Genomic DNA, 16,530 nt, shown 5'->3' on the forward strand with positions numbered 1-16,530 from the left:
CAGCGGAAGGGGCGGGCCCACGGAAATGCGCGGCGCTGCACAGGCGCAGTATCTCCCGCGGGCTCCGGGCCTGAGGACTCCGTTCCAGAGATTGCGGTTCTCCGAGATTGGGCCTGCCCACGCTCCCTACCTACCGAAGGCCAAAGGTAGGGGGCGTGTCTGGTTGCTAGGGAACGCCAGGCGGCAAGATGGCGGCAGCCGGTCGGGGGAACCGGGACTCTCTCCAGCGGCGCTGGGAGTCGCCAAGACGGCCGCCGCGGAACGGTACGGATTGCGTGCGTGGGAAGCCCGGCCCCGAGCCCACCGCCAGCTTCCCGGGCTGGGCTGCGTCGGCGTGCTGCGGGGGTGGGTGGTGAGGAGGCAGGCTCGCAGCTGGCCTGCCCTGCGCGGGCTGCGCGGGAAGTCCTGGGTCCTGCCCCAGATCTACCCCTAGGGAGTGGAGGTCCAGCGAGCCAGTCGGGAAGAAATTGACCCTGAAACCCGAGAAACAAGGCTGGGATGAACCCAAAGCCCACGCCTGTGCCGTCAGGTCTGGCGGGATCATGATCTCCCCCTGCACCCGTAGCAATCGCTGCCTCCACTGCTGCTCCCAGGCCATTTCCCCCCAACCGCCTGCGTCCTGCGACCCTTGTCCTCCTACGCCGGTAGGTGTCATCCAAGTCTCAGAAGCCACCCAACCAACGGATAGATTGGCAGCAACAGGACAGCGCCTACTCCCCTTGCAGCTCTGGGGCAGTTAGAGTGGTGCAGAGACAGTCCCAAGCCCACCTCCACTGATGTCAGCCAAGTCACAGTGTCAAGGGGTCACTGTCTTCCTTTTCTTTTCAAACTCAGGTTATGGTGTCTACATATACCCAAATTCCTTCTTCCAATATGAAGGAGAATGGAAGGGAGGAAAGAAACATGGTAAGAAACCTTGGTGGTCTCTCCTAGCAGGGGCCACCAGGAAGCTGACAGAGCTAATTTTTTCTGGGAGCTGGGGAGGGGGCTGCACCAAGCATGACCCAGCGCTGTGCCCACACAATGCTACCAGCCTGCTCTGGGTTTGGGCTGGTGCTACCATGAGGCCATTTCCCAGAGCTTTTGAGGTCACTGCACCTAATGTTCCTCAGAGGCTGGCAGGGCCGGGAGAGCTGGGCAGGGACAGCAGACCCAGGGAGACACACTCCTACCCTGCATGCCACATTCCACCACCTGGGGGCACCCGCAGCAGAGGAAGCCGCAGCTTGGAAACCCTCCCTAGAGTTTTAGTTTGTTCCTCTTTCCCAGAGTGAAAATTGGCTTTATGCTTTGTTTCTGATTAAAAGAAATGACCTACTTCTGTAGAAAACCAACCAATAGAAGAAAAGAAGTTAAAGCAAAGTCCCCTGGAATCCCCTCAACTCACAGGAACACACACCGGGCCTCATCTCCAGGCACGCAGCTCCAGGGCACTGTCCCAACTCTCAGCACCCCACCCCGGCACACGGGCCAGGAGGGCGTTGAGAACCTTTTGGTGTCCGGGCTTCCTAGGATCCACCTTTCTGTCGGTGGGTTCTGCCTGCTCCGTGTGTTCCCGTTTTTCCTGGAAGACTGGCCTTTTACCTGTTGGCCCCCGGTGTTTGCTGCGCCGCCTGTTGTCTTCTAATTAGTTCTCCCCGCACTTTTGATTTTTGTGCAAACATCAAGGCTTCTCTTCCTCCTGGCGAGTGTTTAGGCTCGTGTGCAAGGCTATGATCAGAAGCTCCTTGAGGGCCACCTGCTTTTCAGACTGTCTCCCCCAACACCCTTGCCTGCATTCAAGTGGGCAGGGCTGTGTCCGCGTCCCTCTGAGGACGTGGGCAGCAAGATCTCACCTCCACTGTGGCCGCCTCGGTGGCCATTCTAGCAGAGAAAGGGGGTGCTCGGGATATCTCACAGCTCTTCTGAGAGGTCTTTAGGTAAATATGGAGTACGTAGGTGAGTTTGTGAAGAACACATATAGGACAGGCAGTGGAGCCTACGTGAAAACTGTGGGCTTGGCAGCCAAAGTCTTTGAGAGAGCTCAGTGGCTGTGGGCTCGTGAGCTGCCACTCCCGCTCACCATCTGACTTTACCTCACACGATGACTTCTCTTCCCAGGTCACGGGAAGCTGGTGTTTAAGGATGGGAGTTACTACGAAGGTGAATTCGTGGATGGAGAGATCACAGGGCAAGGCTGCCGGCACTGGGCCTGGTCAGGTCAGCGCTGGAGGTGGTGGACGGGCTCCTGACCCCTCTCACAGCCCTCTCAGGGAGGCCAGTCCCCAGCTCTGACACAGAAGCTGCTGTGTGTAAATGGCCTTCAGGTTCCCCTAACACAAGGGGACAGCAGTGCATAGGCTGGGGCACGTGAGGTGGGCCCCACAGCTTGAATGGCCTTTATGCCTGGCCAGGGGCTACCTGGGGACCCCTAGATGGGGCTCTGCATTCACCTCTGCAAGTGCCTTCAGCTTCTCCGTGACACTTCTGTGGAATACAGCGCTATCATCCTAAACTTGGCGCTTTCCTTCTTTGTTAAAGATACTTCACATTCTAAGCCCAGCTGGGAAACCTGCTCTACAGCTCCCGTGCCCGTGGCCAGGGCATCACCCAGAGCCTCAGACCCTCACAGGCAGTATGTGGTCCACGCTCATGGGAGCGTTTCTTGCGTTCGACTTCCAGTTGCCTTTTGAAAGCCCAGGGAAGCCAAGCATGGTGGCTCCCACCTGTAATTCCAGCTCCTCAGGGGGCTAAGGCAGAGGTTGACAAGCTCCAAGGCAGCCTGGCCAAGTTTGTGAGACCCTGTCTCAAAAAAATAGAATGGGACTGATGACATAGCTCAGTAGCAGAGCAGTCTGCCCAGTATATGTGAGACCCTGAGCTACATCCCTGGTATCACACATATAGAAGGCCTGGGGATGAGGCCACCCCACACCATGTCCCCCAGGTGCCCACAGGAAGGGTCACCTAGGAGAGTCTGCAGTCCTCACTGGGCAGGGAGGAACAAGCCATATCATGGTGTTCCTCCTCCACTGACCACCCGGTGAGTGACCTAGAGACAGACAGCCATTGGTAAGGATGGTGGAGACACTGGACACACCACTGACCCCCTCCTCATCTGCACCCAGGAAACATCTACGCTGGACAGTTTGTTTTGGGAGAGCCTCAAGGACATGGCGTCATGACGTATGGAGCTGGGGGCTGTTACAAAGGGGAGCTCTGCCACGGCCTCAGGGAAGGTCTGACATCCACAGGGCTCATGGGCAGGTGCCAGCGTGGGGGAGCGGGGTGTCCTCGCATCTAGGAACTGCTACCCACTGCTGGGCTTCAGAGGTTGGAAAGGGAGGTGGTGAGAGAGGGGCTCACCCTCGCTGTCCGCAGACCACGCACCTGCCCCTCAGTCCCGGGCCCTGCACCTTGGGAGCTCCATCCTGCCATGTGTCCCATGACACTTGACAATCCACAGTGCTCTGCTGCGTGGTGAGCCGCCTTCCACCTAGGGGTTCACACCTAACTGGGTCACGCTCTCGTGGCTTCCCTGTGGCCTCTGGGTCTAGCGAGGCAAGTGGGCAGCTCGCAGTAAGTGGGGTTTTTCATAAATAAGTGGTCACTTAGCAGCCAACCTCAGCGCTCCCTCTGTGGTCGCCCGGATGGCAGAGCATTCTCCATCTCAGAGGTTGGTTCAGGGGCTCTGGAGGAGGCCCCTGCTCAGAGCCTTTTCAAGCTAGCCTGAGCTGCTGGCATCTGCCCCCAGGCTGACCAAGGCGGTGGCCATCATCACCGTCCTGGTTGCACTTGCCGCTACTGCCAAGGCAGTGCTGGAGGAGCAGCGCAGCTCCCACGGGGGTCCTGGGCCTCCTCCTGCCCCAGACTCATTGCCCCCCTGCAGTCCCTCTGCTGGGTGGGGCTGTCCAAGGGCTGCAAGCGGAGTCCTTCCTGGGGCAGGGCAGTGGGGGCACCACTAGCAGGGGATGTGAAGTTACGCTGGTGTCTTTGGCTCCCCTAGGGCAGGGGGTCCTGGTGGACCCAGACGGACAGGTATATGAGGGCTCCTTCCATGACAACAAGAAGCACGGCTGGGGCCGGATGCTCTTTGAGTGAGTATGTGGTTGAATCCTGGGGTGCCCTGGGGGAAGGGCGGCTCTGTCGAAGTCCAGCAGTCCACACTTCAACCTTTGCCCTGTGGGATGGAACCCGTGCCGGCACATGCCAGGCAAGTCCTCCATTGCTGAGCCACCCTGGACTCCTGTTGCTGACATTGATTGGTCAGTAGAAAAAGTCACCTGCCCCAGTTAAGGTATCTGGAGGGAAGGCCAGCAGGAAGGGGGACCGAAGACCCCTCTACCAACACGGCCCCTCCAGGCAGGGCTGCCTGCGCTAAGCTGTGTTCAGGTCCCTGTGCAGCTTCTCCCCAGCCCTGCTCCTCTGCCTCCATCCTTTCTGTTCCAAGGGCCGCCGCTGAGGGCCCAGGTGGGCAGACGCAATCTGCCTGTCCCCGCCCTCCCTGCGCCCTGGCAAGGCACCCGCTCACAGGCCATCTGCTCAGAGCCTATTTTTGCCTCAGTCCCTGAGACGGGTGCTGAGCCTGGTTGGAGGAGCTGGTCTGAGTCACAGCACCACCTGGCTCCCACCTGAGACCTCCCTGCTGTGCCCCTCAGGAACGGTGACAAGTACGAAGGGGACTGGATCCGGGACCGGCGCCAGGGACATGGGGTGCTACACTGTGCTGATGGCTCCACATACGAGGTGCCTGCCCCCCCCCCTGTGTGAGGAGCATTTGAGGGAGCTCTGGCTTGGCAGTCAGCGTCCTCAAGGTGGTGCACAGGGCACCCTCAGCCCCTAACACCACCACAGGGGGTACCCTCCAGCTATCCTGGTCTCGGTTGTGACATCCTGATGGGAAGTCAGGTTGGTGAGAACTCCAAGTGTCCCCTGGTGCCCTTCTGCACATGGGACATCTTACAGAGAGGAGCCCAGGGCCTGGCTCTCAGGTTGGAGTCTGTCTGGGTGAGCTGTAGGCATTGTGGGGCACCAAGGGCTGGGGGAGGGGACTGAGGCAGACCACCTCCTCCCCTACAAGCTACGGGCCCTGACTGCCGAGGGAGGCACTATGGAGCAGTCCCTGTGTGGGCGAGTGTCCCCCTCACCATAGGCACTGGCTGCTGTCTTTAGAGCTGATCTAGGGGGTCTGTGTACCAGAGAGGCCAACTGGGACTGGGACAGCAGTCCTGGCCTCCTGTGGGTAGAGACTCATTGTCCCCATGTCACTCATTAGGAAACTGGAGGGAAAAGAGGGTGACTGGGGCCAGGCGCAGTGGTGCACACACCTGCAATCCCAGCTACTTGGGAGGCTGAGGCAGGAGGATTGCAAATTCAAGGACAGCCTGAGCAACTGAGCAGAACCCTATCTCAAAATAAAAAGGGTGAGGACACCTGGGAAGGTGGTGGAGTGGTGAACAGCAGAAAAACAGCCTCTCTGAGATTTTATGTCCAGACACTGGAATGAATATAGCAGCATGAGGAAGAAAAGAAGAAGGGAAGTGGGTCCCCAAGACCCGCCAGGGATCTAAAGTGAGAACTGAAGCCAATGGGGAGGTCAGAGAGGCCTCAGTGCACAAGACGGAGGTGGCAGGCGGTGCCTTCTCTGTGGGCCGTGGCTTACTGCTTGGGAGGGGCGGCTTGAACCTGCAGACGCATGTGACCCCAGAGGCCTCCACGTGGAAGTGCACCAGTGGAACGGAGCAGACTCCAGTGGCTGGTGAGTCATCTGGGTTCAGATGTCCCCCAGGAGAGGGCGACTGGCCGGGAGCCGTGTTGGAGAGGGGCCAGCTGAGCTCGGAACTCAGAGCAGCTTCGGGCCAGCTCCATCCAGCAGCTCCCAGCGTCAGGGTGCGGTGGAGCCGACTTCAAGCCGAAGGGAGGCGCACAGTGTCGCAGGCTGAACAAATGGGGTTCAGCCTGAGCTGCAGTGGAACTAAAGCTTCAGGCTTGCTGGGATTATCCACTACCCAGAAGTAAAGCTACGGCTGGCTTGCTGGGATTAATCAACTCAGATCTGGACTCGGTCCGCTCTGTCTACCAGTGATGGCAGAGAACCCCCTGAACTGGACATTTTTTTCTCTTCTTTTCCCCTTTTTTCTCTTTTTTTTAAATTGCTCTTATTTTTATATGTGTGAACGTGGTTTTTAGGGGGTTTTGTTATTATTCTGTTGTTGTTTTTATTTCTTCTCTTTCCCTCCTGTCGTCTTCACCAATTTCCCACAGTTTGTGTAATCTTTTGTCCTCCAGCCTTCTAATCTCTTCCTCTTCTATTTCTCTATTTTTTCCTCCTAATTCATTTTAAACTTTGTCCCCTGAAGGTAAAATCACCATACTGATGGCATATTTATATTTTCTGATTTGCTTTAGATGTTGTTATATAACCACAAATCTATTTCATACAGTTAAAGGTGGCAAATGAACCATAGTTTGTCATTCTCTAGGCTGTGTTTGATGCCATTGTTATTGCTGATTTTACCGCTTCAGCCAAGGTGGTGTAATTGTTCTAAGCAGTTGTTCTTCCTGATATGCCAAAACTGAGATTGCCTAAGGGTCATAAACAATATTATAGGACAGTGCCAAAGAACCAGAGCCTAAGCCAAACAGGCAGCAACTTCTCATTCCCAGTAAATTGAAGAAGTAGGATCTTGCAACAGACTTAAAACCCAAAAGCTAACTAAAAGACACCTCTAAGAAGTAGTTATTTCTTAGGGGTTCCAAATACTAGCAATAAAGCTATCTGCCATAGCAATTTACAAGCATCAACCCAGGAATTAAACTTTTTTAAAAAGTAAAAAATGAGAAGACACTCAAGCAAGAGGCAGCCCCAGACTTCCAGCTCACCAAAGACAAACCCAAGAAGCAATGAGGTAGAACAACTTGAAAGACACCTACCTGGACTCTCCAAAGTGGTAACAGCAGAAGTAACAAAGTATATAAATGAGACTTGAGAAAAAATCAAATCAGAATTACTTCTCAGATAACTACAGAGATGGTGACCATTATGACAGACATTGTGAGTGACTCTAGACCAGACACAGATTTTTTAAAAATAGGGGAGTTTAGGAATATGATGGAAATGACGAATGCTCAACATAGAAAAGAAATGGCATCCATGCAACAGATTCACACAGAAATCCAGGAGATTAAAAATTCCATTGAAAGTATATGCACCGGAATGAGTCAATGTGAGGGCAGAATACCAGATATAGAACACTGGGTTGTGGTTAGTGATCTTGAAAGATTTCTTAAAAATAGCAAGAAACCACAAAAAAAAACCAGCTAGATGATGCAAAGAAGAATAACATAAGTTGATTAGAGTCAAGGAAAAAGCAGGAGATAGTGCAAGTGACATAAGAAAAAACTCTTTAGAGAAGTAATGGCAATAAATTTCCCAAGCATGGAAAAAGGATTTGACATACAGTCATGTGAGGTACATAGAATTCCAATTAGCCATGATCAAAAACATCTGCACCAAGGTATATAATAGTCAAAAGTCCAGAAATTCAACACAAGAATAGTAAAAGCTTTTAGAGAAAAGAAAGTCTACAAAGGAAAGCTTATCAGAGACACAGCAAACTTCTCAACACAAACCCTCAAGGAGAGCTTGAAGTATCTCACACCCCAAAAGAAAACAAACTCCAACCCATATTGATGTACCCTGAAAAGTTATCATTCAAAATTGATAGAGAATAAGATACTTCCATGACACAGAACACCTGAGGAAATTCTTAACTCCCAAACCAGCCCTCCAGAATGTTCTGAAGGACACTCTAGAAAAAGATAACAAGGACTACAAGTCCATGGACCCCAACAGAATGAATCCACCAGACAAGGCAAGCAGTTAAACAGGAAAAAGGAGGGAACCAACAACAGGAAAATAGGGGCTAGGGATTTAGCTCAGCGGCAAAAGCGCCTGCCTGGCAAGCGCAAGGTCGTGAGTTCGGTTCCTGGTACCGGAGGAAAACCAAAAAAAAAAAAAAACAAAAAACAAAAAAAAAACAGGAAAATAATGTGCCAAGGATAAGTCAGTGCGTATTAGTTGTAACCATCAATGTAAATGATCTCAATCCACCAATCAGAAGAAACAGACTGGAGCTGGGGATATAGCTCGGTGGCACAAGTGCCTGCCTGGCAAGCACAAGGTCCTGAGTTTGATTCCCAGTACCCACCCCCCCTCCAGAAAAAAACAGACTGGCAGAATGGATCAAGAAGCAAGATCCAACAATATACTGCATTTAAGAAACACACTTACTTCAAAAAGAAATGTATAGACTGAAAGTCAAAGGACAGAAAACAATACTCCATGCAACAGGAACCCAGAAAAAATCATGGGTAACTAGTCTGTTTGCAGACAAAGTAGATTTCAAGCCAAGACTGATTAAGAGGAACAAAGAAGGTCACTACATTCTTATAAAGGGAACCATCCAAGAGGAAGAGATAACAGCCACAAATATATATGCACCGAATACCAGCATACCCAACTATATAAAACAAATATTAATGGATATGAAAAATCAAATAAGCACTAATACAGTTGTAATGCGGGACCTCAATATGCCACTGTCACAAATAAATAGACAAAAAATCAGCAAAGAAACATCAGAACTGAACCAAACTTTTGAACAAATGGACTTAGCATATGTATACAGAGTGTTCCACCCCACAACATCAGAATACACGTACTTCTCAGCTGTGCATGGACATTCTCTAAGACAAACCATATTCTTGCTCATAGAACATGCATAAGTAAATGCAAAGGAATTAAAATTGTCCCATGCGTATTATCAGACCATAGTGCAATGAAATTGGAAATCAATGGCTAAAGAAAGTATAGAATTCCATAAATGTATGGAAATTAAATAACACCCTCCTGAACAACCAATAGGTCACAGATTAAAGAAAAAAATTAGACAGTTTCTACGATTACAATTACAATACAGGATAGCAGGACTTATGGGACACAATGAAAGCAGTCCTATAAGGGAAATTTATAGCAGTGAATTTCCATATCAGGAAAGCATTGCAAACTCAAATAAACAACCTAATGTTGAACCTCAAGCTTCTAGAAAAAATAATAGTAAGTCAAGCCCAAAGCTTGTATGAGGGAGAAAATTATAAAGATCAGAGTAGAAATTAATACAGTTGAGACTAAGAAAACAATACAAAGCATTAATGAATCAAAGAGTTGGTTATTTGAAAGGTTAAATAAAATTGACATACCCTTACCCAACCTTACCTAAAAAACAACAGACTGAAACCCATGCAACTAGGAATGGAAAGGGTAAAATCAAACAGATCCTAAAGAAATCCAGAAGATCAATACCTACTTCAAGAACCTATATTCTAATAAGACAGAAAGTGTAGAAGAAATAGATTTCTAGGTATATACAATTACCGAAGCTGAATCAAGAAGATATAAAAATTCTAAATAAACCAGTATCAGTCAGTGAAACTGAAAATGTAATTAAAAACCTACCAACAAAGAAGAACCCAGGCCCTGACAGGTTCACTGCTGATTTCTACAAGAAATTTAGGGAAGAGCTAATACTGCTACTTCTGAAACTCTTTAATGAAATTGAAAGGGAAGCAATACTCCCAGATTCATATCTGGAAGCAATCATTATCCTGATGCTAAACCAAAGAAAGATCCAGCCAAAAAAGAGAGCTGTAGGTGAGTCTCCCTAATGAACATAGTTGAAAAAAATCCTCAATGAGATACTGGCAAACAGAATGCAGCAAGTCATCAAGAAGATTACACACCATGACCAAGTAAGATTCATCCCAGGAATGCAGGGGTGGCTCAACACACAAATCAGTAAATGTAATACACCGTATCAACAGAACCAAGTACAGAAACCATAGATCATTTCAATTAATGCAGAGAAAGCATTTGACAAAGTCCAACACCTTTTCATGATAAAAAAAAAAATCCTACAGAAAATTGGAATAAAATGGTCTTTATCTCAATCCAATAAAAGCTATCCATGACAAGGTAACAGCCATCATACTAAATGAACAAAAACTGAAAGCTTTCTATCTAAAATCAGGAACAAGACAAGAATGTCCACTGTCACCTTTGTTATTCAGTATAATTCTGGAAACATTAGCCAGAGCAATTAGACAAGAGAGAGAAATAAAAGGAATAAAGACAGGAAATGAAAAGTTAAATTATTATTTGCATATGACATAATACTCTACATAGAGGATCCCAAAAACTTCACCAAAAGACTTCCAGATTTAATAGCCAAATTCAGTAGTGTAGCTGGATACAAAGTCAACACTGAAAAGTCAATAGCATTCCTGTACACAAGTAACAAACAGGGCTGGGGATATAGCTCAATGGCATAAGCGCCTGCCTGGCAAGTGCAAGATCATGAGTTTGATCCCTGGTACTGCAAAAAAAAAATACAAGTAACAAACTTTCTGAGAGAGAAATCAGGGAAACAACATCTTTCACCATAGCATCCAAAAAAAAAATGAAATACCTAGGAATCAATCTAACAAAGGAAGTAAAAGACCTTTACATTGAAAACTACAGTACTCTGGAAAAGGGGGTTGAAGAGGATACCAGAAAATGGCACAATAGCCCTTGCTTTTGGGTAGGAAGAACCAATGCAGTGAAAATAGTCATACTTCCAAAATTATTATACAGATTTAATGCAATCCTAATTTTAAAAATCCAATAGCATATCTCACAGAATTAGAGAAAACAATCCTAAAATGCGTTTGGAACCAGAAGATACCTAGAATAGCAAAAGTAAATTCTGGGCAAAAAAGACAAGGCAGGAGGCATCACAATCCTTGACTTGAAATTAAACTACAAAGCTACTGTGATAAAAACAGCGTGGTACAGGCAAAAAAAAAGACCGGAAGATCAGTGATACAGATTGGAGGACACAGAAACAACCCCAAACATACTCAGCCACCTCATCTTTGACAAAATAACCAAACACCTTCACTGGAAGAAAGATAGCCTCTTTAATAAATGGTGCTGGAAAAACTGGCTTTCCACATGCTCAAGACTAAAACTAGCCCCATATCTTTCACCATGCACTAAACTAAAATAAAAATGGATCAAAGATCTAAATATTAAAACTGAAACACCAAATCGGCTGGAAAATAGAATAGGTAGAGCTCTTGAAGACATTTAGAAAAAAGATTTTATGAACAAAACCTTGATTCCACAGGAACTATCACAGAGAATCAACAACTGGGATCTCATCTTATTAAAAAGCTTTTGCACAGCAAGGGAAACCACCAACAGAGTGAAGAGACAACCCACAGAGTGGGAAGCTGTTCCTGAAAGGACTAATAACTAGAATATATAAAGAACTAAAAAAAAAAATCAGTTCCCAAAATGTAAAGACCCAGTCCAAAAATAGGCATCTAAAATGAACAGACACTTCTCAGGTGAAGAAGTAGAAATGGCAAATATACAAAAAAAATGTTCAACACCATACACCATGGATCGTTCAAGAGATACAAATTAAAACAACTGAGATTCCATGTCACTCCAGAAAGAAGGGCTGTTACCAAGAAATCAATAACAAATGTGGTGGGGCTGTGGGGAAAAAGGAACCCTTCACTTCTGGTGGGAGTGTTGACTGATACAATCAGTGTGGAGATTCCTCAAAAAATTAAAATTAGACATTCCATTCAACCCAGGTATTCCTCTTCTTGGTATATTCCCAAAAGAATTAAAAGCATCGTACCACAGAAATATATGCACACTCATGTTCATAGTAGCACAGTTTGTAATACCTAAATCTTGGAAACATCCCCATCAACCAATGAATGGCTAAAGAAGATGTGGGATTTTTTTATACAATGGAGTACCACTCAATCATAAAGGATAAACCAGACATTTCTAGCTAAATGGATGCATCTTGAGACCATACTCTTCAATGAAACAAATGAGACATACATGTTTCAGTACTGCACTTTTCCTTTGGTGTGAGAAACTGAAAGTGTAAGTAAGGACCAAACTGTGTAATAGATATTGGGAAATGGGAAGAAAATGTTCAAATGGGAAGAAAAAAAAGAAGCAAACTACATCACGTACAGGTGCAAATTCTCCATGATGAATGTGATCGCTATATATACCTAAAACGTACCCAATTTAAAAAAAGAAAAAGAAGGGCTAGGGTGCAGCTCGGTGCTCTCTGTGTTCAATCTGCAGTTGTGAAAAACAAACAGTGTCACTTGGTTCCTGGGGCCCCCATGGATCCTGGCCCCAGAAGCCTTTGTGCCCAGCGTGTCTGATTCCTGGGCCCAGGACTGCAGCACCGTCAAGTCACGGAAGTGATGCTCACCCCTGCGCATGGGGAGGCCATCTGATGAGACTCGCCCCATCCCATGTGGCCCCAGATGGCGAGAATCGAGGCCCGGCCTCCTTCCAAGCAGGGATGTGTGCTGTCCACCCAGTGCCAGTTTTGAGCGTCACCTGCTGGGGCCACCTGGGACTCCAGGCCCTTCTCTGCCAGGTGGAGACTGCGGCGTGTGGAAGAAGCCTTCTGCCCGAGTCCACATGCTTCACCTTCCTGGGTGCCAACCTGGGAGCACAGCGGGACAAATTGCCCAGCACCCTGGCCAGCAGCAGAGCCTGGATTCGGAGGGAAGGGCACACAGCGTGGACAGGCAGGGCAGAGTGTGGGTAGGGCTGGCCTGCGCAGTGGACAGGACAGGGCCAAGTCCAGCACAGCCGGAGCCAAGTCCCAGCAGTGGCAGGGGAAGCTATGTCCAGTCCTGGGTGTGAGAGCCCCGCTGGACAATGACAAGAGGATCCTGCGTGTCCCATGGGAGGAAGGCACCAGGGCCTCCAGGGGTGCAGACAGCGACACACCGGCCTGGAGCAGAGGCCGCCTTGTCGGCAGGGGATTCCCAGGGGATGTCAAGATGAAGGCAAGGGGAGGTCACTGAGGCCTCCTGAATTTTGGGGCCGAGTGCCATGGGGACAGCAGGACCTGCTCTGGGTAGGGACAGGAGGCAGAAGCTACCAGAGCAGTGTTGCTGCAGAAAATGCGACACCGGGAATTACCCTCTCGGAAGAGGGAGAACTGCCAAAGGACAAAATAAGAAATGTGGACACAGCCGTGCAAGAGTGGCCAAGACAGCCCCAGGGGAGAGGGCGGCCCGGCTGTCTCTGAGCCTGATGCAAGGGACCTGTAGCATCACCTGCTTCTTGGCCACTTGAGCTGTCACTTTGGGGCTGTGCTATTCAGGTCCCGGAGCTCAGGAGCTACTGAGTGGGGCTGTGATGGTGACCAGGAGGCTTGTGGGGCTCCAGTAGGAGGGATGACAAGTCCAGGCCCCCTAGAGGAGCCCCAGAGTCGTGCAGTCTCGGGGCTGAGACCCCGTGGCAGTTGAATGCATATCTTTGCCACATTGTCCTGCAGCAGAGACCCTGGGTGCAGGAAGAGCCCGCTCCCCCGGAGGAGCAGGCCCAGGGAGAGGGTGGCCACAGCTGGAACTCAGGAAAGAGGGTCAGACTGGCCGATGGTGGACACAGTCTGGTTAGATTGCCCCTTCCTCCCGTGGACTCCACCATGTCCTCTGTTGGCAGAGCCAGGCATTGTATCCATGGCCAGGGAGAAATGCCCAGCCCAGCTCCCTCACCCAGGCACATGGGCAAGGGTGGCCAGAAGCTGGGTTCTGAGAGGCCGTACGATAGCCACCAGCACAGGGCCCTGACCTCTGGGGATGCTCCAGGGCATAGGCCATGCCTGTTCTGGCCCTAGAGCTCTGCTTGGGTCAGCCAGCTCTAGCGAGACCCTCGCTGCTCCCGGGGAGTCCGGAGCCCCTGCTGGCAGGCGATGCGACTGTGCAGGCAGAGCCCCTATGACAGCCCAGCTCCTCTCATGAGAGCTTGTTTGGAGGTTCAAGCAGGGAGCGCAGCTCCTCGTACACCCTTGACCGAGGAATGGGCCTTCTCTATCAGGGTGGTCGTCCTCTTCAACTGAGCGCACAGCTTCGGGAGGGACACACATGGAGTTTTGAGGGAGGAAGGGGACACCTGCCTAGCCAGCCAGATCAGCCGAAACAACCCTGGCAATCAATGAGGTGACAGATGTCGCAGCCAGGTCAGCCTCACATCCCCAGCTACTCTCATGGAGGAGGCGTCCAGCCCGGCCCCCACCCTCCTGCCTGCCCAGCCAGGCCCAGGGCAGGCAAGGCAGGACTTGCCTCCTGCCCCTCCTTCCCCGACACCCAGGCCCCTCCTGCACGGGACGAACAGGCGTCCTGAGAAGAAGCTGGAGCTGTTCCTCCAGACCCAGCGCTGTTCCCAGCCCTCGTGCATACAGGAGATGGGGAAACAGGCCCGGCCTCTCAAGCCAGGAAGTGTCGGAGCAGCCTGACCACTGTGCCAGCCCATCCCACACCCTGTGCTCTAGATTCAGGAAGACCCTGCCCCAGGCTTCTTTCAGGGCTGACCGACCATGGAAGCCAAAGGGGCAGCTACACGGCCTAGCCCTGTCCCTGGGAGGTTCTGTCCTGTGGTCCCCTGGCTGTCAGCAGGGCTTCCTGGTGGGCCAGGGCTTCTTGCTGGGCACCGGGACTCGGGGCCTCACAGCACCTTCACCTCCAGGACGCTTCCACCAGGGGGCAGCACAGCCCTGTCATTGGCACGGCGTCCCGCTCTGGCCTCTTGGGCCTCCCCATGGCGCGGCCTCCCGTGTGAGGACACCGCCCGGCGAGCTCGTGGGTCCTGTCTTTGGGGAGCCTTCAGGACTCCTCTGGCTTCTCCTTGGCCTTGCGTTCTGCACCGTTTCCCAAAGGCCTCACACCCCGCATGGCAGCTTCCGTCCTCCCAGAGCCCCTGCTCAGGACATGGGCGCCCTGGTGCAGCCTCCCGCCTGTCGGCAGCCCACTCCCCGCAGCCCTGCAGCACTGCCGGCTACCTGGCTCGGCACCGTCTGCACCCGTGCCCATGCTGACCAGAGCCGGGGAGAGTCAGGCCCAGCCTCGGTGTGACGATGTGGGCCTGTGGCTCAGCCTTCCGGCCACATGCAGAGGTGCACGTGTGGGCGTGGCCGCCCACACCTGGGGTCCACAGGCCCAGGACGGGGACTCGAGTCCCCCAGGGCAGAGCTGGCCCCCCCGGTAGGACGCGGAGGGTCACACTGTGGGAGGCCAAGAAAGGCGAGCGTCCGGGGACCAGCACCTTGGGGCTCCACTTGTGTCAGGGCAGCCTGTGGGTTCCCGCCGACCCCCGGTCTGCACTTGCAGCCCCCCTCACCTCGCCCCTGCGGCCCTGCCCTGGGCCTTCGTGCCCACAGCTGCACTGGTGGGAAAGGGTGTCGTGCTCGGAGCTGCGGCTCAGGGCAGCCAGGGTGCAGCCCCCAGAGGAACGAGAAGCACTGCACTGGGCTGAGGTCTCGGGGTCCTGGTGCTGGAGGGACCCCAGGGAGACTGACGCGCGCAGGACAAGGACCTCAGACCCCAGAGGGGCGGTGGGTCTCTCCTGCAGGGATAAGGCCGGGCGTGAGCTGCGTGTGAGCCACCGCACGAGGCCCTCTCCCTGCCTTCTCGTGGATCTGGCTTCCCAGGCTGGGGGTGTCTGAGCTCTGTAGGGCTGCAGGCCCCACTCTCAGTCCTGTGAACCCTACGGTCTCCCCTCCCCTCCCCCTTCCTCAGCAGCCACAGCGCTGCACAGCCTGGGGCCTGGGGGACTGGAGGGCCGGGAGCCGGAACCCAGCTCAGCTCTGCAGAAGAGCAATGGACAACGTCAGCCGTGGCCCGTTTTCCCCAGACAGAAGTCCCTCATAGTCAAATGAGACAGCAGCGCAGCCCCGAGTCCCTCCACGGAAGTATTTCCTGCTGTCTCCCGTGAGTGTCTGCTCTGTCACGTGCTGACACAGGCGCCCCGGCCGGGCACATGTGTCACGCTGCAGGTTTGAGCAGCCTCCTGAGTTGGAGGCGTACGATGGAGCAGTGTGCGCCTCGTCCTGACGCCACTGTGGCTGGCAGGCTGGGCACCTGCGACCCACCCGGTGCTGTACCCCCTGTGGAGCTCTGTGTGGCCGTGCACCCGAGGGGCAGAGCACATGAGTCGCGCCCAACAGCACAGCCAGATGGGAGGGGGCCGTGTCCGTGGTCCTGGGCCCCTGGTGCTGCTGGGCGCCCGGACCCCTGGAGCCACCCCCTGAGGCCACCCCCTCCTCTCTGCAGGGACAGTGGCACAGCGACGTGTTCAGTGGGCTGGGCAGCTTGGCCCACTGCTCCGGGGTCACCTACTGCGGGCTGTGGATCAATGGCCACCCAGCAGGTAGGGTCCCATTGCCCCCTGGCCTCACTGTCCCTCACAGGGTTCCGGGCAGCCACCTGGCAGGAGTTGGGCCACAAGCATGTTGGGCAGGGGCTGGGCAGCTCGGAGCCCAGAGTCCCGTCCCCTCTCAGGAAAAGCAGGTTCTTCTGGGATTTCAAGGGATGCATGGGCTTGCAGAGCCCCTGAGACTGACCTTGGACCCAAGGGGTCATGCTGCTAGCAGAGTCCCCTGGCCACAACCCAAG

The 16,530-nt window shown here is 52.2% G+C and overlaps 1 protein-coding gene across 3 annotated transcripts in view; it reads left to right on the forward strand.

Annotated features, from left to right (window-relative positions):
* Positions 1-13: 13 nt before the first annotated feature.
* Morn1 (MORN repeat containing 1) overlaps positions 14-16,530 on the forward strand; it is a 47,836-nt gene continuing 31,319 nt past the window's right edge. For all 3 annotated transcript variants that reach the window (XM_013504177.1, XM_013504175.1, XM_013504176.1), the window contains exons 1-7: positions 14-264; positions 835-906; positions 2,101-2,199; positions 3,108-3,218; positions 3,986-4,076; positions 4,638-4,725; positions 16,189-16,285. In XM_013504177.1, the coding sequence (XP_013359631.1) occupies positions 189-264; positions 835-906; positions 2,101-2,199; positions 3,108-3,218; positions 3,986-4,076; positions 4,638-4,725; positions 16,189-16,285 (634 nt within the window). In that variant the 5' untranslated portion in view covers positions 14-188. The remainder of the gene's footprint in view (positions 265-834; positions 907-2,100; positions 2,200-3,107; positions 3,219-3,985; positions 4,077-4,637; positions 4,726-16,188; positions 16,286-16,530) is intronic.

This window comes from Chinchilla lanigera, unplaced genomic scaffold (genome assembly GCF_000276665.1).
Source record: "Chinchilla lanigera isolate Chin_1 unplaced genomic scaffold, ChiLan1.0 scaffold00085, whole genome shotgun sequence".
NCBI lineage: Eukaryota > Metazoa > Chordata > Mammalia > Rodentia > Chinchillidae > Chinchilla > Chinchilla lanigera.